Source organism: Callithrix jacchus, chromosome 17 (assembly GCF_049354715.1).
Source record: "Callithrix jacchus isolate 240 chromosome 17, calJac240_pri, whole genome shotgun sequence".
Lineage (NCBI taxonomy): Eukaryota > Metazoa > Chordata > Mammalia > Primates > Cebidae > Callithrix > Callithrix jacchus.
In genome coordinates, this window is record NC_133518.1 from 14,717,886 (window position 1) to 14,742,241 (window position 24,356).

General features: G+C 40.9%; 1 protein-coding gene across 2 annotated transcripts in view; it reads right to left on the minus strand.

Annotated features, from left to right (window-relative positions):
• Positions 1–24,356, minus strand: part of FNDC3B (fibronectin type III domain containing 3B) — a 373,196-nt gene that overhangs the window by 80,081 nt on the left and 268,759 nt on the right. For both annotated transcript variants that reach the window (XM_035277983.3, XM_035277984.3), the window contains exons 8-11: positions 16,918–17,069; positions 13,669–13,728; positions 3,533–3,671; positions 223–276 (exon numbers count right to left, since the gene is read on the minus strand). In XM_035277983.3, the coding sequence (XP_035133874.1) occupies positions 223–276; positions 3,533–3,671; positions 13,669–13,728; positions 16,918–17,069 (405 nt within the window). The remainder of the gene's footprint in view (positions 1–222; positions 277–3,532; positions 3,672–13,668; positions 13,729–16,917; positions 17,070–24,356) is intronic.

Genomic DNA, 24,356 nt, shown 5'->3' on the forward strand with positions numbered 1-24,356 from the left:
GTGCTTGGAAATAAGCCAGGTACATATATTTTAAAACACCGTTCATAACACTGCTTCAATCTAACTTCATTTTCCCTAGTCAATAACTATTGATTTCGATTTTTCTACTAGCATTCCTTGTTTTCTGTTTAGCATGTCTTATAAAAGAATAAGATGGTATTTGTTCAGCAATTTTGTTTTTGAAATGGTGTTTTAGATGGATGAATGTGAAAATAAGCTTACCTCATCCCACTCTAAAAGGTAGTTGGTGATTTTTGAACCATTGTCAATTGGTGCCTAAAAAAAATAACAACACGAGATTAGAGAATGTTGTTCATAGACAAAACTTATGCGCCACCCACCTGGCTCACATACAATGTTTATAATAGTCCTGTGCTCTCCCCTCAGGGGGATAAAGCTGATGGTTCCTGCATTCCTTGGTCAATTGTCATCATACACTAACTTTGATATACCTCAACCGCAGAGAGAGTCCCCACTATTAATAAATCATGCCCTACAAACAGCCAAACCTGCCTACCACCACCACCTCCTCTCCCTTTATACACCCTCTTGGTCCGCTACTTCCTCTGGGGACAAGCAACTTTGGATTCAAGTGTAGAGTGAGAACAAGGCAGCTGAGAAAGGTCTGGTGGGGCACAGTCAAAACTTTCTTTTTGTAACATCCCACATACAGCTTTTTAATTTTTTTAAAAGTACTTAAGATTAGAAAGCCATCAGTAACATTAAGGTTCCACCTCTTTGTAAAACATGAGATCCTCTGGATAGATGACTAGAGGCTATTCGCCCTTCGTATGTTGGCAAAGAGAAGTTTCATCATTTACTTTCCTCTTAAAAGGCATGCTGTGATCTGCTTCACTGAGAAAGCAGGTTTTTAACAGTGATAAGGGAAATAAAGAATTCTGGAGAAAATAACACTTTTCAGAATTCCAGGAGCTACAACTGAAACCACAGTAGGGTCTCTCGGAGCATTAGGGTAGTTAAGATCTACAGAGACAGCAGAACTACAACACTGAGGAGGCAACCAGAAAGAGGAGTCAGATCATGTCTCCCACGTCAAAGACGTGCTAGGCTGACTCTTCCCTAGGAAGGAGCAGGAGCCCAACAAACAGCATGGTGCCTTGCCCCTGGCAAAAGGCAGCTCAGCTTCCCCAGAGATGTATCTGAATCCCACTTCTGCTGTTTGTCCTATGAGGTCTGGTGCTAGCTGTTTAATATCAGTGTCAACAATGAATTTCATGTTCCAAGAACAGACAGGTGTGGTATATAATTGGGAGAATATGTAAATCACCTATTAAACTACCCAGTTTTATAGGAAGCACTCCGTAAACAGCTGTTATTACTCTGTTATGGTAAGTAATAAAACATCAGGGGCCCAGTAAATGTTAAATTAATAATAAAATTCTTCTCCCTCTACTTCCCTTCCTTCTCTCTTTCGAGTCACACGATCTCTGAGTCTCAAAACTCAGATCTCAGGTGAATGCTGTAAGTCCTAAACTGTTATCTTAGGCTCTTGTGACTCAATTTGGAGGAAAGGATAGTGGTGCATTTAAAGTTATAAATAACTGACAAAAATCAAAGTTTTAAATGAGAACCCATCTCTAAAATGAGAACTCTAAAAAAACCGGGTCTTTGGTAGTTTCTTTGATAATATCCTACCCCATTACTAGTCCCTTAATTCCCTGAGGGCGGGTACAGTGACTTAGGTTTCTGTTTAGCCTTATCTCCTGTGTAAGTAATAACTGTTGCTGACGAACAAAAAGATGTCAGCTCTTTAGTGCTTTCAGCGTCTTTGTGGACTCAAGGACAGACTGGCAGCCAGAGAATGTTCCCCTGTCACTTTGATCAGGGAATCTATTTTAAGGACATTTAAATGAAAACTGAACTGAATCCAGAACTTTCAAGTTTGTACATGACTGAATGGAACAAGAGCATGTTTCTGATCTACAATTGAGGAAAGGGAGAAAGAAAATCTGAAACATTTTTTTCCTAATAAGAAAATTCTTTCCTGAAATAACTGGTCTGCCTGAGACCTGAAATTCATCCAGGTTTTAAGCAGAGTATGCATCAGTGATTCCCAACGTAGGTTCATAAGACCCCGGGGTCCCTCAGGTAATCTAAAGATGAGTCCTTATATTTTCAAAACAAAATGGATTTTAATTCTTTCCTTACGAAGATATATTTACATATGCATATGTGTATATATAGAGAGCACATTTTTTACATGGATGTGTATACTCCAAGGAATTAAACAATGATGCCAGTTGGGTGTTAAAACTCTGAAAAGGTGGGGAATCACTGACCTGGATTATCCCTGGAAGCCAGGAAGGAAAATAAAATAGTTCAGATTCTAAGCCAGTTTAAACTTTGCTTATGTCCAAGTAACACGCTCAATGCTGGCCACTGGCTATCAGAATGCAGCTGCCCACCTGAGAGGGACCCACAGAGGCCCATGCTTTGCTGCTAACCACTACTCTCAATTGCTTTCAGCAGCTCCCTAGATAAACCTGACTCTCTGGGCTAGAAATAAAAGAAAGAATATTTCTTCACTAATAATGGATTTTCGTAGCCATTTTTTTCTTTCACACATTATCATTCTCCCCCCAAACCATAAATCTTTATCTCTATTTCCATATGGTTTACATTTTAAATTACAGTTTAAAATACTGATGTATAGAAATAACTGCTATAGAGACTGCACAATGTACTGTTTCTTACAAACATATAACTATGATTAACAAGCCAGTGGTGGCCCTTGAGGAAGGGGCAGTATGATCTCTCTTTGGTGACAGCTATTTTTAGCCAATTGCATTGTACTTCATGAAAATATATAATTCAGTCTTTTTTAAGTAGAGAATTAGTAATCCTGACTGATGTATGGCCCAGTTAGTAAAAATTAATGAAATATTAATATACTTCAGATCACTAAACATTTTACATTGTTTTAAATAGTCAACATTTCAGTATCACCACTGAAAGAAGCCAAAAGGGCCATAGAACTTATCTCTGAATTTTTCTTGATAAAAGCTTTTCGCTAATGTCCTCAAATGTTTGTTGAAATGAACTAAACTATCAGAAAGTGATAAAATATAGGTATTTTAAATACCTATTATTACTTAGACATATTGCTTATGACACTAAAACATTTAGAAAATACTGCTGCCAAAGAAGCTAACACTGGATTTTGCCGTTCCCTCCTCCCACCCCGTTGCCCAACTCTTCCAGAAATGAGAACTTTTGATATAACAATTGGCTGCACATACTTACCATGCAGAAAACCAAACACATCACAAACCCAGAATCGTGCTATAAAATATTTCAAATGGCTACAGACTGAAATATTAACTCAAGACTCTTGCTTTGTTGCCCAGGCTGGAGAGCAGTGGTGCGGTCATGGCTCACTGCAGCCGTGAAACTCCTGGGTTCGAGTGATCCCCCCTCCTCAGCCTCCCAAGTAGCTGGGACTAGAAACATGTGCCACCACACCTGGCTAATTTTTAAATTGAGACTCTTCTTGATGCTTTGAGCTACCCACCTTCCACTGCAGGGTTAGTGAACTTTTGCTCCTGTGTGCCAGCTTAGGAGGGAAAGGACACTCGGGTGCACAGCTGTGGGTGGTGAAGCTAACAGGCTCAGAGCAGGATCCCTTCACGGAATTGTACATGGCATACACCCTGAAAACAGAACACAGAAAACCAGGATTCTTATCTTTGCTTTATCCTAAGGCTTTCTGTAGATGAACAGAATTTCTTACAGAGTGAGTACCACGCTCTTGCTCTTATCTGTTGGTTTTGTCCTGACCTTTGGTTAGCATTAACAGGGGACCGTCATCCCACCAGGTATTAGCCTCAGTGTGTGCCGCCCAGCTCCATATCAAGTTAGGCAGGATCTACTCACTAGAAGAGTTTATTCTAAGTAAGAATATAAACCTTAATCCTCAGAACGCTCTCCAAATACACGTTCTAAAAACTAACAAGCTACTCTCTGGTTGACTTTATCTGGAAAAAGGCTAAAAGAAGAGGTAAGAGCTGGATAAAAAGGCAAAAGAATCAGCAATGAGAGTCCACAGACTGGAGAGCGCATAAGAGTACAAACAGGGTAGATATCATCTTTGAACTATGTTTAATGCTGTACATATTTAGGTAAAAGTATGATGTTTCACATAGAAGCCTGTATGCTAGTAAGTATGACTTTCTCTAATTCAACAAAAACAATGTTCAGGTAGAGTTTTATGCATGCGAAATATTTAATTCTTTTTTTTTGGAGTGGAGTCTCTGTCACCGAGGCTGGTGTGCAGTGGTGACACTGCCGATCACTGCAACCTCCGCCTCCTGGGTTCAAGCGATTCCAGAGTAGCTGGGACTACAGGCATGAGCCACCGTGCCCGGCTAACTTTTGTATTTTTAGTAGAGACAGGGTTTCACCATGTTGGCCAGGCTGGTCTTGAACTCCTGACCTCAGGTGATCCGTCCACCTTGGACTTCCAAAGTGCTGGGATTACAGGTGTGAGCCAACACGCCTGGCTGCAAATATCTAACTCTTATACATGAAGTCAAGATGAAAGATATTCATTCTGTACATGAAAATGTTTGGCTCAACACTAAAACATATGTGCCTGATTTCTCCAGTGACACCATGAAGAAAAAGCATGTAACATGCTATTATAATACCACACTCTTCAAATAGCCTAAAATATGACTTGATTTTTATCACCTTCCTCTCTATTGGGAACTTATTTTTTCAAAATTGAAAATGTGCTCTTAAAAAAAATAACAACAACAAAGAAACCCATGCTGCATAAAACAGACGGAAGGATTAAACTATTCACAGAGTTGGTAAATAGATATTGAACCCTTAATTCTTACAGCCGCCCTCTCTGAGGTAGGGAAATCTTCTTACCCATTTCAAACAGAAGGAACACAGAGACGAAGTAACTTTCCCAAGGCCACACAGCTAGAAATTTGCATCAGTGACATTCAGCCTTGGAAGTCTAACCCATATACGGTACTGCCTACTCCCCTGTTCATCCTGCAGTCATGTTTCTCTAAACACCACAATCCACTTCCCTTCACTCTTCCCAACGAACACAAACAACAGCTAAAGATAATAACATTGTGGAAGATGGGTCCCAATTGTGTATGTGATCTCCAAAGTCATTTCTCTGCAAAGTCCATCATGAAAAAAATCATAGAGGCCATACAGGTCAAAAGCACTAACAGTTATATCTACTTTCTACCCCCAAAGATAAAAATACATCTATGTTACACATTTCACTGATTTGCCTTATGGGAGGAAAAGCATGAAATTCGATCCAAACAAATGATGCTTATCATTAAGATGCCCTCCACCCAACCACCAGTGAAGGAAATGCTCCTTTTTGCATGCACCGTAAGTAGGCACGTGATAATATAAAACTAAATAGTAGATGTGGTGAGATCATTTCTGTGTGTCAGGATGGGCTCGCTGGGAGTAAGTTACTTTAAATGAATCGCAAAATGTTCAAGGCATGGGCAGGGCTCAAGCCTGAACTTTGATGCACAGAATTCTACAACAGGTGACTCATGAGCTGCATCTGGCCCAAGACGTGTGTGTGTGTGTGTGTGTGTGTGTGTGTGTGTGTGTGTGTGTGCAGTGTATAAGAACAGAATGTTTTGAAATATTACAGCCACCTATGAATTAAAGGATAAAGGCAATGATCATCACAAAAAGAGACAACCAGACCCTATGCATTCCTAATAAAGGACTATGTCACTACCTATAAAACTGTCTTGGCAGAAAAACTGAACCTATATCTGATAAACCTCTTCATCGCTTTACAGGAAACACAGAGGACAGGAAAACAATAGTAAGCAACACGACATAGACGCTATCAGCCAAATTCATACTTGAGCAAGAGTCTACAGGGCAAACAAATTAATCCAACAGATAAGTTGCAAGAGAGAGATGATGATCAAGGGAAAAATGAATGGTCTGAAATAAATGTCAAACATATCGACCAAAGCACATATTCAGATCATGTCTGAATTTCAATTACAACAAACCAAAGACACAAAATCTTCATTTTCAGAACTGAGGAAACAGGAATAGTCCCTAGATTGTAAAGACACTTCAGGTGTGTGTGATGATGGTAATATTATTTATAGGTGAAATAATAGGATGTCTGAACCTTGAAAATCATCAGGGCAGGGGAGGGGGAAGTGAGGACACTGAGGTAATAAGAAGTGGGGTGATGCGAGTTCACTAAACTACTATATACTTCCAACTATATAAAACATTTTCTGAAATAAAAATCTAATCTATAGAAATCTATAAAAATTAAGCCTACACTGAAAAATATCTGGAGTTCTCTCATTTTAAAAACCAAACTTCTGGCTTCTCTTTAAAACTAGAAGTTTTAGCAACACTTGGAGCTCTTTTTTTTTTTTTTTTTGAGATGGAGTCTTGCTCTGTCACCCAGGCTGGAGTGCAATGGCACAATCTCGGCTCACTGCAACCTCCACATCCCAGGTTCAACTGATTCTCCTGCCTCAGCCTCCTGAGTAGCTGGGATTACAGGTACCTGCCATCATGCCCAGCTAATTTTTATATTTTTGTAGAGATGGGGTTTCACCATGTTGGCCAGGCTGGTCTTTAACTCCTTATCTCAGGTGATCCACCCGCCTTGGCCTCCCAAAGTTCTGAGATTACAGGCTGAGCCACTGTACCCAGCCTCACTCAGCCCTCTTTCCTGCGTAGTAATAATGAATTAAATCTGAGAGCAGCTCCCTGCTTTTGATGGAGCAGATGCTGAAGAGTTCACTGGAGTCCCCACCATTCTTACTGTCTCCTCAGCACTGAGACTGCTTTGCAGTTGACCCTTACCCAGTCCATTTGAGTTGTTTAGGTTCTCTGCCTTCACCAAGACTCATCTCAGTTTGCAATGACTGGGCATTTGCCTACAAATGCAGAATTATACTCAGGCAGAACAGGTTCTGGATGTTCACAAAAAATGTGTCACCAAAAACCCATCTGGATAACAGAGCAGAGGGAGGGAGGCAGGCAAACAGCCTGTAGAGAGCTAGCAGGACGCAGTCAGTTATCTGGGGAGAGGTTAATTCGTCTTAGTAAAGTTCTTTGTTCATTTTTAGTGGGATTCTCGGAGTCAGCAATCCATACCTCCTAGGCTGGAGAGTCATGAGTGATGGCGACTCCTGGTGGCCAGGCTGGGAGGATAGCAGTGAGGATAAGGTAAAAAAAACCTGATGCAGGTTAGAAATTTGAGGTAGTTGACAATAGATAGTTGTTTGGGCCAGAGGGAGTTAGTTATTTTTCTTGCCTTTAATCTTAAACAATGTTACGTTAAATTAAGGGTCAATGCTTTTCACACATAAAATTTTGTCAGCAAGGAAAAAAAAGATCTATTTTACATAGCAATATACATATGCTGCATATGGTACAAAAAATTTGGCAACGGCCGGGTGCGGTGGCTCACGCCTGTAATCCCAGCCCTTTGGGAGGCTGAGGCAGGTGGATCATGAGGTCAAGAAATGGAGACCATCCTGGTCAACATGGTGAAACCCCGTCTCTACTAAAAATACAAAAAAATTAGCTGGGCATGGTGGTGCGTGCCTGTAATCCCAGCTACTCAGGAGGCTGAGGCAGGAGAATTGCCTGAACCCAGGAGGCGGAGGTTGCAGTGAGCTGAGATCGCGCCATTACACTCCAGCCTGGGTAACAAGAGCAAAACTCCGTCTCAAAAAAAAAAAAAAATTGGCACCACACTTAAGTATCCCGTGATTACATCCATCACTTATGGTAGTTCAGTAAATGGAAAGCAACTTACTGTAATTGTGACTAGCAACATTTTTACTAATAACTTTTACAGAAAAGAAACATCTCTGCAAATGATGCTACCTTTTAAAGAACACAGCAATATATTTTCCATAAATATCATGTAAAAGGAGAATCTGTAGAGTACGGTCAGTTTCTTGGGTTAAATAAGTCAGCAAACAGCTCAATTTTTGTTGCATTTATCCCAAGAAAAGAAAACATTTTTCTAACAATATAATTAATATTGTTTTCACATTTGTTTCAGCTTAAATACTGGCTGAACGCTTAGGAAACAGGTGCTCCAAGAATTTCAGAAATATGCCGCCAACTTTTCACAGCACGTAGTAACATACTAGGAGCCACAATTTCTGGTCAATAACACGTATTTCATAATCCTTCACTGTGCTCGTCAACCATATTTTTGGAAATGTTTCATTGCATAATTTTTCTGGGAAATGTCATTATATGATATCATCTCTGGGCAACCTGTTTGCCAAATTGTTTAGGCGGATGACTAGAAAACTGCTTCAAAATTGTCATGAAATTGCTATCCATTCCATCACTCAATTCCTGATTATCCTAACACTGATAAAAATATATATTATTGACTCCCACAGTAAGATGGTCATCTTAATGCCACTTATTAATTATAGAACTACCAATTAAAAGATGGCTATACATTTCTGGCAAATGCATACACAGCATACATTTGTGTATGTATATCTGTCAGATAAATGTATATATGTATAAATGTTCATGTTTGTAAAGTTACATATTTTTATATATAAGTATTTAAAATATAATGTAATTTATTTACATATTGGATTTTTCTCATTTCTCCCTCTTCCCCAGTACACAATCTCTCTGTCTCTGTCTGCCTCTGTCTCTCTCTCTCTCACACACACACTCACACACACACTCACACACACACACACAGAGAGAGAGAGATGGATTGAGATTTTCCATTAGTGGCTTTATGCAATACATAACACAATGCCCTTTACAGAAGCACTGAATAACCTTGACAATTAGAAATGGATTCCTTTGAAATATTGTATGAACATTAAATTAAAAAAATTAATTTGTGTTAAAAAATAGGGTAACAAGGCCGGGCACAGTGGCTCATGCCTGTAATCCCAGTACTTTGGGAAGCCAAGGCAGGCAGATCATGAGGTCAGAAGATTAAGAACATCCTGGCAACCTGGTGAAACCCTCTCTCTTTTTTTTTTTTTTGAGACAGAGTTTCGCTCTTGTTACCCAGGCTGGAGTGCAATGGCGCCATCTCAGCTCACCGCAACCTCTGCCTCCCGGGTTCAGGCAATTCTCCTGCCTCAGCCTCCCAAGTAGCTGGGATTACAGGCACGCGCCACCATGCCCAGCTAATTTTTTGTATTTTTAGTAGAGACGGGGTTTCACCATGTTGACCAGGATGGTCTCAATCTCTTGACCTCGTGATCCACCCACCTCGGCCTCCTAAAGTGCTGGGATTACAGGCGTGAGCCACCGTGCCTGGTGAAACGCTGTCTCTACTAACTACAAAAAATAAGCCATGCGAGGTGGTGCGCACCTGTAGTCCTAGCTATTCAGGAGGCTGAGGCATGAGAATCGCTTGAAAGTGGGAGGCAGAGATTTCAGTGAGCCAAGATTGCGCCACTGCAGTCTAGCCTTGGGACAGAGTGAGACCTCGTCGCAAAAAAAAAAAAAAAAAAAAAAGAATAGGATAGGATAACTAGTATGTATGTATCATAGAGGAGTAACATCTTCCTCGATCACCACTAGGAGTTTAGGAGAAAAAAATAATACTGACCAAACAGAAGTGTAAGAATGACACACAAAAACTCACAGTAAAAAGTAGGAAAGAAGAAACATCTTTAAACCTGAAATGTCTTGGAATATAATTTTCCATAGGAATCTGGCTCAAATGGCATGACAGATGCCAACTGAAGCAGCCACAGGCATGTGAGCTACACAGTGCTGTATAAACGATGTCACTATTCTCAATAAATTCCCAGCAACAGTGGGTTGGTGACAAGAGCTGTTCTGGCCTAGTAACTGAAGCCAAGTACCAGGCAGTTAAATGACAGGACTCCATGACTGAGACTGTCATTGAAAAAAAAAAAAAGGTTTGTGCATCTGATTGGTGAACTCATGCAATACTACTAATATGGGGGTGGTGGAGGGGCGGAGGGAGTTATAAATGAGAAAAAAACATTACATGAAGATATCAAGCTATCAATGTGAATAAGATAGACTCAGAGTGGCAAACTAAAAAGTAACAAGGAATATAAGAACAGAAGTCTAGGTGAGACTTCAGTACATAATTTAAGAAAGAAGTCTTACACACTACTAGAGAGCAATTTGACCAGAGAATACTGCAGATCTTAATAAAAACTTACAATATTAAGAATTGGAAGAAAAAAAATGTACCTTGCTTTGTGCTGCTAAAAGAAGTATTTCAGTTTTCATAACTGGCTTTACAGACTTCCAACTCTTTCTACATTGGCAATGCACAAACAAAATGGCAATTAATTAATTAATTAATTAATTAATTTAGAGACAAGATCTCGCTCTGTCACCCAGGCTGGCGTACAGCAGCCATGATCAGGGTTCACTATAGCCTCAAGCTCCCTGGCTCAAGTGATCCTCTCACTTCAGCCTCCCAAGTAGCTGGGACTACAAGCATACATCACCACACCCAGCTAATTTTTTATGTATTTGTAGAGACAGGGTCTCACTATGTTCCGTGGACTGGTCTTGAACTCCTGGGCTCAAGTGATCCCCTTGCCTTGATCTCTGAAAATGCTGACATTACCGGAGTGAGCCACTGCACCCAAACCAAGTATTCATTTTCCAGCCGTCAGTAATGAAATTCCTCTGTAGTTGCTGTTATGAATACAGTGAAGAAACTATTTCTGCACAGCCTTTTGAGGCTTTATAGGTGACTATTACATTGACAATATTTGAGGCCATTCTACATGATAAAAGCTTATATTCCGAGAACTAAGACTCAGAATGTTAACTACACTGTAAAAAAAAAAAGATTTTGCTCCTTGTTTTCCGTGTCAAGTAAAACACATCTTCATCTCAATAAAAATGTGAATGAGATGATCAAACCATAGACAGGTTCAAAGAACTTGCATCATCAAGTCCTTTTCTATTTTCAGAGCAGGGAAAAACTACAACGAGCTTGGAAAAACCAAAAGGTAACACTTATACATGACTTTACAGGTCTAAAATAGACATGCACATATATTTGCTCTCATACTATCTTCCCGAGGCTGGTATCATTCTCATTCTCATTTTATAAATGACAAAGCAAGGCGAAAGAAGTTTCAATGGCTTGCTTAAGCACACACCCTTAGTAAATGACAGAGCCATGAACTCCACGTTGCAAGCCATGTCGTGCTGCCTCACCCCAGCAATTCAAGGCAGAGGAAGCTACATCTAAGTAAGAGTTGCAAGTGTTAAGATTCTTCGCTAGCTTAAAAAAGACTGTAAAAGAAGAAAGAATGTATGATCTATATGGACTGTGCATTAGGCAGTGCACAAAGACTAAATCTGGACTATAGATATTTTTATTATGAGAGAAAGGCGGTGGCTCATGCCTGTAATCCCAGCACTCTGGAAGGCTGAGGTGGGTGGATCACGAGGTCAAGAGATCGAGTCCATCCTAGTCAACATGGTGAAACCCCGTCTCCAGTAAAAATACAAAAAGTTAGCTGGGCATGGTGGTGCATACCTGTAATCCCAGCTACTCAGGAGGCTGAGGCAGGAGAATTGCCTGAACCCAGGAGGCGGAGGTTGCGGTGAGCCAAGATAGCGCCATTGCACTCCAGCCTGGGTAACAAGAGCGAAACTCCGTCTCAAAAAAAAAAAAAAAAGAAAAAAAAGAAGAACAAAACATACTAAAATTGGCCATCACCAAGGAGAGAGAACTTCCTATCTTTCTGGAAAGCAGAGAGGTAGGACCAATAATTGGTGGTACACTAGGTTGTATAAGTGTGGTGTCACATGTGTGTCAAATGCCAAAAGCAAGGAGTCCCAAATGTGTCAGGAGAAAGTCTAGACCCATGTCCTCTAGATGGTCACCACCTCGTGGCTACTATCCTGTTACTTTTGGAGAATCCATTATTCTATCCACCCAGAAGTTCAAGATGTTCCTAGATCTTGTGGTAAAAATAGCTAATGAGCAGGTGTTCTCAAATTTACCCTTTGTAATAAGAGTTAAAAAAAAAATGAATGGAATAACAGACAGGATGTTAAACAAAGGGAAGGCTCTTCATGACATTTAAGTTTTTTAAAAAAGATATTGTAAGTTCATGAATGAGCAGGAAATTAATAAAGTGTACATTTAGTAACCACAGAAGCAATACACTTAAAGCATGGAGCAGAAAGAAACATATGTTAACAATGAGTAATAGATAACATTTACATGACTTTTATGTTTTCTGGTTTGCTGTTCAATTGACCATTTTGAAGAATGGTTAAACCATTTCTATGATTATCTTAGCTTCACAAATTACACAGATCTTTCTGTACACAGTGTGTGAAAAGTTCAGTATGTTTGGGCGGACGCTAATTGACTCAAAATCCAAAGTTTTGATTTAAACAGGAGGAGACGGTTGCAATAGCGTTCATCTAAACAACATGACAGCTAAGCAGATGTGCGCTTTATGCCTTCATACAAAACAATTGGCTCTGACATACACTGCTTTAAACTTTTTTGAAAGAACTTATGCAGCTAATAAGATATTACATCCTCAACCCACATCCTTGCTTTACTACCTTTTTGTACTGAGAAAATTATGGCACAGCGTTCTATGTGAGTGACATGACCAAGTTTAAAACAGCCGGTTCATGGCAGAATCTGACTAGCACTCAAGCGTCCTGATAATTAACATATACTCCTCCTACCTGTCTACTTTGCCTCCAGCCCCATCCCAAAATCTTTAACTCATGATGTGAATTAACCTTTGGAAAATGTAATAGATGTATATTTCATGATTACAATTTTATTCTGCAATCTTTATGTACACAGACATAATTGAAAAAAGGAGAAAGACTCTGTTGTTGTACATCCAGTTAAATAAAATTACACTTTCCAGGGAACTTAAATAAAACGAAGACTGAAAAAATTTTTTTAATGTTATGGGTCATATTCAGACCCACTTATTTGCAAATAAGCATCTTTAAATACTCATATGTATCTTTAAATAATCAGATGGTCTCTCTAAAAATTCAGGTAACACTTTCCTCCTTACAGATCTGTGGTTGGCTGGGTTTCTTCCAGAGTAGTCACGGTAGGGGTTCCAGAAAATCACAGTAGAGATCTCAGCCTACATATCATACCACAGGGGTTAACTGCTTTGCCAAATTGAGTTAATTCTTGTCAGAGACCATTTGATGCTTATAGTACTTGCCTTTTTCAAAATCTACTGGCATTTAAGGTCTAACGATGTACTTGCAACATGCAAAGGGCTTCTTCAGTCATTTGGTCTGAATACACAATTTAAATGATGGTCTATAAGAAACACTGATATACCCATGATAAAAAAAAATTCATTTGTTTCATAGCTAGAAAATGTTACACCACAGTCCAGTAGACCTTAGAAGACCATGTAAAATTACTTTTAAAATGTTTAAAATGATTTTCAGTGGTTAACATCTACTTTTCTATTCATAGAAGCACTTCTCTGTCTTCCAATCACAATGCTTTTGAGAGTCAAATGAATGGCCCAAGACTCACGGTACTAAAACCTTCAGCACGTAAGCAACATTCAGCAAAAACTTCAAAGGGGGAACATGTTTTACTTTAGCCACCTGGATTCTCCGTCACACTTCAGCTCTTATATCCTAACTCACCTCACATGATAATCTGTTGCCGGTCTAAGATCTTTCAGGTTACATTCTAATTCTTCTCCACTGTAAAGAAAAAGCATTCATTAGTTGCTAATACCACTTTCAAAAGCAAATGAGATTTGGAATTTGGGTCTTCAGTAATGTACTGACAATAATTCATGGACTATTATGTCAGATCCCACCATAAACCAGAAATAAACTTCTTATTTGATATTGTTATTTGTTTGGGACTAGAAAATTAGGTTCCTGTTAATGATGCCATCTTAGATCTGGAAAATGGCATGGTTAACTTACTAATAAAATTCTAAAAGAACTTTTCACTTCTTACAAGTGAATACATAAAAGTAACTAAGTAAGCAAATGAATGAATGAACAAATAAATAAAAATTACCATACCAGCTGTTAACAGAAGGCACTTTCCACACTTAACTTGGCAGGAGCCTCAACTAACACAACTCTGGACTGTCTTGACAAAATCACAATCTCACTTCCTCACTTACCAATGCACCCAATAAATAGCTCTCTTATATAAAATAAAACCATTTATATCCTCAAAAGTTGCAAATGAACCTCAACTTAAACAATGAGGGAGAAACAAACACAAAATAAGAAATGTTCCATTGAAAATTTTTAAAAAGGTGAGAGGTGTATATTTGTGTGTGACTTATTTTGCATTCTTCAAAAATATCAGTGGCATAAAAGTGAAAGAAATACCATGGAAGTGTTCTGAATTAAAGAAGGCTAAAGAGACATGACAGCGAAAGGCACTGTCTGACCCTAGATAGTTCCTGCACAGGAGGGGATGAAACTGCTCAATTTTTCAAAATAGCAGGCATTAGTTAGACCAAGTGACGAAGCTGGAATATAGACAACAGATGAAAGTATTATATCAATGTAAGTTTATGATATTACACTGCAGTTCTTTTTAAAAAAAAATCTTATTTGGCCGGGCGTGGTGGCTCAAGCCTGTAATCCCAGCACTTTGGGAGGCCGAGGGGGGTGGATCATGAAGTCAAGAGATCGAGACCATCCTGGCCGACATGGTGAAACCCTGTCTCTACTAAAAAATACAAAAATTAGCCAGCATGGTGGTGCATGCCTGTAGTCCCAGCTACTAGGGAGGCTGAGGCAGGAGAACTGCTTGAACCCGGGAGGCGGAGGTTGCGGTGAGCCGAGATCGCGCCATTGCATTCCAGCCTGGTGCCTGGCGACAGAGCAAGACTCTGTCTCAAAAAAAAAAAAAAAAATCTTATTTATAGAAAATATACTGAAATGTTCTACAGGAAGGGACTATTACATATAAAACTTATGGGAAAAAAATATGGATTGAGGACAGAAAGGGAAGAATGAGTTCAAATGATAAACTAGAGTGTCAAGTTAATAGCAAGTGAATCTGGGTAAGGAGTATACATATATTCCTTGATTTCTCTATTTTTATGACATAAGTCTGAAATTATTCCAAATAAAAGGCTGGGTTTTTTTTTAACCTGTGAACTGGAAGCTGTGTCCAGACCTTGCCTGAAGCTGTTGTTTGGCCTACATTGTATCTTTAAAATATCTTGGATTTGCTCCATTAGTTTAATAACAGGTAAGTTTACACAGTAATTCAGATTTTCAGCATCATTTGGAAAAAAAGAGTTCAAAGAATCAGCAAATTTGGGCAACAATTGACTGAGGCCGGGTGGTGACTGCTTCCTTTCGATGGCAACAGGGGGCACTTCCGCTGACCCCATTTTCAGCTTTCCTCTTTTCTCATGTGTGTTACCTGCCGAGACTCTGAACACTTGAGGCTCTAGCTCCTGCCACCAACGTTCATCTTGCATGAAAAGACTCTAACCGCAGTTGTCCCTCAGCATACACAAGGGGATCAGTACCAGGATCCCACCCCCACACAGCATATACACATAGTCAAGTTGGCCCTCCATATCCGCAGGTTTCGTATCCTGTGAATACTGTTCTGATCTGCATGTGGTTGACAAGGAATCCGTGTATAAGTGGATCCATGCAGTTCAGAGCTGTGTTGTTTAAGGGTCAATTGTATCTGTTCCTTGCCAGGCATGGGGGAGATGGTACTCTATTTCTTTAAAGCTGCTACTAATTCTGATTTTTCAGACTAGAATAAAATGGTGGTGGGCCAGAGTTAGGAATATCCTAAATGCAGTGGGGAATCCCTGGAGTGCTTTCAGAAGGGCAGTGATCGGGCCCAACTCTTGTTTCTACACTAAGTAGGCAAAGCTGTAGGAGAGCAAGGGCAGAGGGTGGAAGACCCGCAGGAGAGTCCCGAGGGCGTCCAGGGAAGAGACAGTGGAGGCAGCCTGGGCAGGATGAGGAGGCCACAGCAGCCACAGGACTTCCGTCCTTACCTCTGTCCCTGTTTCCTCGCCAGGAAGAAGGCTGTCTGTAGAGCAAGAATTAGAAACAGGAAAGGGAGAGAGGAGTCTGTGGCACTGATGCAGCAGGGAAATAGGAGACAACATAAACAGCTCTGGCAGAAAAAGTGAGGACCGTGTGACCACATTGCCCTGGCGTGGGCAGTCAGTGTAGGGTCCACTCACAGGAGTCCAAACAAGCAGTGGAAACAAAGCCGACTTTCTGATTTCCTGCTCTGCAAATCTGAGCAGTGCCCAGTAATTACAAAGAAGAAAGACATGGCCCTAAACTTTTTCTCAAATTTGAAACACAGTTATACACGGGTTGAATGGTCAATACCTGGAGTCCACAGGGCAGAAGGGCTAATCCCTTCTCTGTGAGTTAAACTTTTGACCATTTATGGTACTGGCCCAAAATGAAATGAAATGTTTTAAAGTCATCTTTTATTACAGGCTAGAAAACCATTGTGGAAGAGAAGAAGGAGGGTAAAACAGAAAGAAAGCATATATTGTAGAACTTTAACTGGCTACAAAAAGGTCTGGCTGTAAAACAGCAGAGGTAACCTTATAATTGCCGGAGGTATGCAAAAACTAAGGCATAATCGCCTTTTGCCGGGAGACATTAACAGAAAGTTTTCGTTAATTACAGACAGCAGATACAAGTGAGGTACTGCACCCAGACCAAATAGCTCTGTGCTGCTCATTTCCAGAAAGAATTACTCTGGACACAGTGAATTCTCAGCATTATAATTATTACTAAATCTTAAAATAAATGAGAAGCAAATTTGCCAAGCCTATGCAGTTTTCCTTTGTTTTCTATTTTCCTTAGCAATTCCAATTTTACAGTTAAACAGCAAAGAAAAACAATAGAAACATACACAACCTGTAAATTATCTTGTATTTTCCATCCCGTCCTTTGTCTGATAAGGCAACCTCGTAACTGTAGGGGAAGGAAAGACCACTGTGGGGTCCACAGGAAAGTCCAACGGGGGGAGCCCAGGACAACACAACTGCTCTCGCCTGAATATTAGAAACCTGAGGAAGAAAAAACAGGGGGCAAAAGTATTCAAATCCATTGTACATTTTCATAATTATTAGTAGTGGCATAAAACTGGCTCACAGTTAATCCAAGGTAAATGAGTTTAATTACAATGAAAGACATCTTATACGGTGCTCTCTTGCATAGTGTTGGTGTCCCAAACATGGTTCTTGCAACAACTGTCCTTACAACACCGACCTTCACCCAAACCCAGTGCAATTTGCGTTCTGTCCTCCATAAAGTAATGCCATGCAAGGACGTTTTTTTAAATGCAAGTTCAAGGCTGAATGTAAGATTTCTACATTATGTGGAAGAAGTCATACCCATAGGTACTTTGATCTGGTTTCAAGTCCTGCATGGTGTCAAATCATTCTTCAAAACTAGTATCTTTCAAACGACACCCCTTGAAGTCCGGCAGATTCCCAGGAGAAGTCAATGGGTGGAGAACGGGAACAAAGGCCCAGGCTGACGTGGGATTAAAATCTGTGCAGAAGTGGAGATGTCTCACCTCTCTAAGCTCTGCTTTTATACTTTTGGTTTAGCTTCTGCTTCAGACATCATTTGAACCGAAGACTCTGGAACTTAAAATATCCAGAATCTTCCTAAAATACTACTCTGAGGCATGTTCTCCAAAATCTACACCATCTTCCAGAGGTCTTTACGAAGACTAAGCCCTGGCTGGCCGCAGCTGTAAACTGTTTACTGATAGACCCCTGTATGGGCTCCCTTCCTGTTACGGTTTGGATTTGTTTCCCCGCCCAAAACGCATGTGCAATTGTAATCCCCAATGTTGGAGGAGGGGCCTGGTGGGAAGTGAACTTCCCCCTGTCAGATCTAGTTTTTGTTTTGTTTTGTTTTGAGACGGAGTTTCGCTCTTGTTACCCAGGCTGGAGTGCAATGGCACCATCTGGGCTCACCGCAACCTCCGCCTCCTGGGTTCAAGCAATTCTCCTGCCTCAGCCTCCCGAGTAACTGGGACTACAGGCGCGCGCCACCATGCCCAGCTAAGTTTTTGTATTTTTAGTAGAGACGGTGTTTCACCATGTTGACCAGGATGGTCTCGATCTCTTGACCTCGTGATCCACCCGTCTCGGCCTCCCAAAGTGCTGGGATTACAGGGGTGAGCAGATCTAGTTGTTAAAAAGTGTGTGGCAGTGGCACTCCCCCTTCTCTTTCTCCTTTTCAGGCAATGAAAGACATCCTGCTTCCCCTTCCCTTCCACCATGACTGTAAGTTTCCTGAGGCCTTCCCAGCCATGCTTCCTGTACAGCCTGCAGAAGCATGAGTCAATTACATGTCTTTTCTTTACAAATTACCCAATCCCAAGTAGTTTTTTATAATAATGTGAAAACAGGCTATACACTTCCCTTCTCTGTCTCGGTTCCCTTGTCTCCAACCAGGGCTTCCTGGGTCACATCCCCACATATTTGCACTCCAATCTTTGTTTTAGAGTCCTTTTCTGCAGAAACCCAACCTAAAATATGATCTAATTATTTAAAATAAATCTAAGAACAAAACTTTAATGTTGTAACTTTCTAAAGGCTCTTCTATTGCTATCTGACAGCATATTAAACACAAACAAGGCTTAATACAGATGCTAAAGCTTAATGTTCACAAAGACTTTATAGCTGTAGATTATTAGGCTGTAAATGCAGACCAGTAAACTGTTCAGTTCCTTTTTTTTCCCTTCTTCCATTTTTGTCACTATCTGATCTATATAAAGGTTATTAGAATTATTAAATACTTGAAATACAAATAATAAAGATGGAAAATGAATACAGTCTCTTCATCTGTCCTTCACTGCATTTTCAGTAGGCATCACTCCACACTATTTGTTCCATATAAATAGAGCATCATGATATACTGAGCCAATTATTTAGCCAATTCCTGCACATCCTTCAAGACCTCAGCCCGGCCTCACTACCTCCCAGTAGCCTTCTCTAAATTATCTCTGAATTATCTGCTCCTCTGTGTTCTACAGAACCTTGTGAATATTGCTGTAATTGCTAATCACGTTATGGCCTTCGTCTACCTTCCTTGGACCTTGAGACTCCCTCAGGACGGAATCCAAGTCATATTCAACTGTGATCAGTGGTTGCTTAGTAAACGCGTGTTGAATAAAAAATAAAAGGAAATGATAGAGTTGAGTTTCTGACACAGGCAACACAGACGATGGCAGGCTTGTATTTACACATCTCTTTAAAACATCTGAGAAGACGACTGCTACAGACTCAAACTCCACCCTTCAGGCTGTGGCTCCAGACTAGCAGCTCCTCTGACCTGTCTGCCCCACGACGCTGTGACTGCTCCTCCAGGATGCTGGCCTCTCTTGTGCCCTCTCTCGCACCCCTGTGACTTCCCTTGTGTCTCCTACTTCCTTGGTTTAAGCAACTTCTTTCTGGCGCAGTTCAAATGCTGCCTCTTTGTTTATTCATTTAATGGTCATACCCCGCCCTGGGAGGGGCTGTGGACACAAAGATGATTAAGGTATGATCGTTGGCCTCAAGGAGCCCCAACCTGTTAAAAACAGTCAGGTACATGAGGGACCCATGGCAGATATCTAAACACAGAGGGACTCTTAAGTGTCCTGAGACTGGTTCTGGACACGTTTCTGTACCGTCTGCGCTGTCAGATTCAGTCACGCTTCTTAGTATTTCCGTCCCTGCATTTGGTGCTTATTACATTACAACAAGCATTACTTGGTTATCTGTGTGTTCTCTACCTAGATTTAAAGACGGCATTTCTAACATGTAACAGCGTATCTGCTGAATTCCTTCACGTACCATTAACGAGTAATCCTGAGGTATTGGGTATCATATCTGATTTTTTTTTTTTTTTTGAGACGGAGTTTCGCTCTTGTTACCCAGGCTGGAGTGCAATGGCGCAATCTCGGCTCACCGCAACCTCCACCTCCTGGGTTCAGGCAATTCTCCTGCCTCAGCCTCCCAAGTAGCTGGGATTACAGTCGCGCGCCACCATGCCCAGCTAATTTTTTGTATTTCTAGTAGAGATGGGGTTTCACCATGTTGACCAGGATGGTCTCGATCTCCTGACCTTGTGAACCACCTGCCTCGGCCTCCCAAAGTGCTGGGATTACAGGCTTGAGCCACCGCGCCCGGCCTTATATCTGATTTTTAATGTGGGACATTATTTTGTTACAAAGAGTTTGGTTTCTGGGAAAAAAGGAGGCTCCTTAGGTACTGGAAAACACTCAGCCAAGGCGATAAGTGGCTGCTTTGCACCCAGGAAAACAGAATACAGTATCACTGATTCTATGAATGGTGGTGTGAAATAGTACCTTGTCTCAAAATAGCTCAAATGCCAACATTCTAGATACCAAACAAATATCCATAAAGACACATCCCTCTACACTCTACCTTTTATGTCAGCCATTACAACTTTCCTTTTTTCCCTTAGGACTTGGTTAAATTATTATTTAACCGAACAGAACAGAGATAAACAACACTTGAGGCATCAACTAAAATAACATTCACTTTTTCCCCAGAGTCCCCACGCAAGCCTTCAGGATGCACACTGTCACCTGCACGCAATGCAGGTGTTGGTGGAAATGCAATATGCCAGTCTATCAGAGGCAGCTTGAGAACTCAGCATCATTCTCACAGGACAGCAGTTTCTGTGAATTCTCTCCTTGAGCTAAGCAGCCTGACACCCATATTATGATGATGTTCTGGGGCCAGTCCCTCCTGTGCTCCTGCTCTCTCCCTTTCTCTGACTTTTAGCCTGAGGTTTCCTTTGTTTAGCAACGGAATCAGCAGAAAAATAGCACTTGGTCTCCATGAGGACTTGAAACTTGTTTTCATTGAAGGCGGATTCCAGAAAATGACATGCTGTCTTTCAAGAGGATGTCACTTGAAGGTGAATTCTCAGCACTAGACATACTTACTCCAAGTGTCCTGGGAGGTAATGCCTTAATGAGAGATTTGGAACTCTAGGAACTCTATCTGGGTTCATGCCTATTTCAGAGCAACAAGAGTCATAAATGACCTTCACGATGCAAGTCTCCCTCTGTGTGCTGAAACTTTCTTGCCAGTGACCACTGAAATTAACTAGGCCATGGCTAATCTGATCATCACAGTGATCACTATGGCCTCTGCTCCTCTCACTTCTCAAAAAAGTTTAGAAGCCATAAAATTAACTGACTTCCTGACGTTTCATTAAGCTACCATAGCTAGAAAGTCAATCTTCGAGGCCTGGTGTGGTGGCTCACACCTGTAATCCCAGCACTTTGGGAGGCCAAGGCAGGCAGTTCACGAGGTCAGGAAATCGAGACCATCTGGCCAACATGGTGAAACCCCGTCTCTACTAAAATACAACATGGTGAAACCCCATCTCTACTCTAAAATACAAATGATTAGCCAGGTGTGGTGGCACAGGCCTATAGTAGCAGTGACTCGGGAGGCTGAGGCAGGGGAATCGCTGAACCTGGAAGACAGAGTTTGCAGTGAGCCGAAATCACCCCACTGCACTCCAGCCTTGTGACAGAGCAAGACTCTGTCTCAAAAAAAACAAAACAAAACAACAAAAAAAAGGCAATCTCCTTTGTAATAGTGATTTTAAAAAAAGTAGCCATTTCTAGTTATAAATGACTGGACAAGGTACAATCCGACATTTGTTTCTGCACTAGTGGTATAAAGGGTCTAGTGTACAGGTTACTAGTGTAAGTCTGCATATAAATTATTTAAACTAAACTGCTTTTGAGCACCTTGAAGGACTCATAAAATTACTTCCTACTTCTAAATGGTCACATTCTGATTAGAAATCATTCTTGTCTGTTTATTAAATGTAGATTCCAACTTAAAAGCAGTTCTGTGTGTATATAAGGAAATAAACTGCATTATCCTGTAGTTATTTGATATGTAATCCATAGCCTTCTTTCTCCTTGTACCTCCTCTCCTGCTCATCCCAATATTTTAATACTATTCTGTAAACTTTTCCATTTTATGCTCATATTTTATTATTATGCAAATGATAGTACTTGGATTAGAAACACCATTTATTCTCATAGTTACTAAATCATTTCTCCCATGTTTAAAAATATTTCCTTGTACATTGGTAGCTTTTAAATCTGGTCTGGCCTTTGGATCTAACTATGTGGGAGGCCTACTGATCTAATTAAAGAGTACAGTAAGGAAATATTACCACACAAATACTGGCTTCACTTCTAAAGTATCGTCATGAGAAACACCACCACAAAGGAAAATACATGAAAAAGGAAAATGTCAAAGAAAAAGGATACTCAAATCTAAGAATTTCAGAGTCATCTGTTTTTATGATTCCTTAAGTGCTAAGAGCTGCCCATCTGCTCCCAGATGCACTGCTGTTTACCTTTCAAGGGATTGCTTCTTACAGGGGAAGTGTTCCTCGCAGGTCAGTTTACTCACTTCCGGAACCGACAAATCAATTGTTTCAACAAGATAAACATTTGCGGATGGAAACAATGCAGAACCACAATTCCAAGTTACATTATTTATATCCTGAAGATAAACAGCCCACCAGTCTATGGGACACTACATCTAGCACCACCACCAGAGAAGGTCAGACTGCATTAGGCTTGAGATGACTGACTAATAATTCTTAAGCCACTCAGAGTAATATCGGGCTTATTGCTCTGTTGTGGTGGAAGCTATACCAGTGAAGTCCCAATGGCATCTAACTGTTCTAATCCCAAGATAAACACCTAGTATATTTGTATATCACTTTAATAAAATTAAAATGAAGGTAAGTATTTGGATCTTTATAGTAGCTGGGTCTCTGAAGAGTCAAAGACTTGCTTGGCCAGGTGCGAGCTCACACCTGTAAATTCCAGCACTTTGGGAGGGCAAGGTGGGAGGATCACTTGAGGTCAGAAGTTCGAAACCAGCCTGGCCAACACGGTGAAACTCCACCTCTACTAAAATAAAAAATTAGCTAGGGGTGGTGGTGCACACCTGTAGTCCCAGCTACTGGCGAGGCTGAGGCAGGAAAATTGCTTGAACCTGGTGCGGAGGTTGCAGTGAGCCGAGATCACGCCACTGCACTCCAGCCTGGCGACAGAGCGAGACTCAGTCTCAAAAAAAAAAAGACTTGCTCAATTCAGGGTGCCCAAAGTTCTAGAAAGATGACTGGAATCCACAAGAATTATGTATTGTTCTCACCTAAATAAAATCATCTGCAAAATCTCAAAGAAAAACATTACACCTTTTATTTAGAGGCGCTACCACTTGTGGCTGAAAGGAACAAGAAATTAAACAATCCTTTTTGCAACTGTGTGCCCAACTTTCCACGGCTCTGCTTCTTTCTCTGTCAGATGGCCTGATACCTCTCCTTCCCGTGCAGAGCAGAGCAACTTCACTTTTGCTTAGTGATATGCTATAAACTAGAAATACTGCATTCCAAGCATTTTGTCAATGGTACATACTTTACTTCTCAGATAGTTCCAGGTAGTATTTCTTATCCTACCTTTCAAAGATGAGGAAACTGAGGCACAAGGAAATGATGTTACTTACCCAAGGTCACAAAGACAGCTAATAGCCGTGCCAAGTCCCAACCCCGAGTGCCAGATTGCAAAGCACAGGCACTTCCCTCTGCATTGTACACTGGCGGAGGAGCATCCTGAGACTAGTCAGGTGCCAAGCATTTATCCCACCTGCCAGAACTCAGCTACAGCCACACAGCTCTTCAGCAAGCATCTGTTAAGGGTTTGCTATGTGCCAAGGACAGTGCTAGGTATTAGGAGCAAAAAGTTATATAACATACAATCACAAATGAGAACTTCAGAAAGAAAAAGGGTACGAAGAGGAGAGAGAGAAACTGCATTAACAACTAATCGGGCTGGGAGGAAACAGCGGACTGCCTCAGACGAGAACGTTTATAAGGATCGAGAGGGGAGTGTGGGAGGCCCCCAAAGATGTCCACATTCTAGTCCTTGGAACTTATGGATATATCACCTTACATGGCAAAAGGGACTTTGAAGATATGACTAAGTTCAGGCTCTCACAAAGGGGAGACTTAACTTGAATTATCTGATGGGCCCAGTATAATCACAGGGGTCCTTCAAAGTGAAAGAGGGAGGCAGGACAGTCAGAGACAGCAAGTAATAATGGAAGCAGAAGCTGGAGGAATATGACTGCTGACTGGGAAGACAGAGCCAAGGGATGCTGGCTGCCTTTAGAAACTGGAAAAGGCAAGAAAACACATCAGGTCCCAAAGCCTCCAGAAAGAAATGCAGCCCTGCCAACGCCTGGGTTACAGCCTAGCCAAAGACATTTTGGGATTCTGGCCTC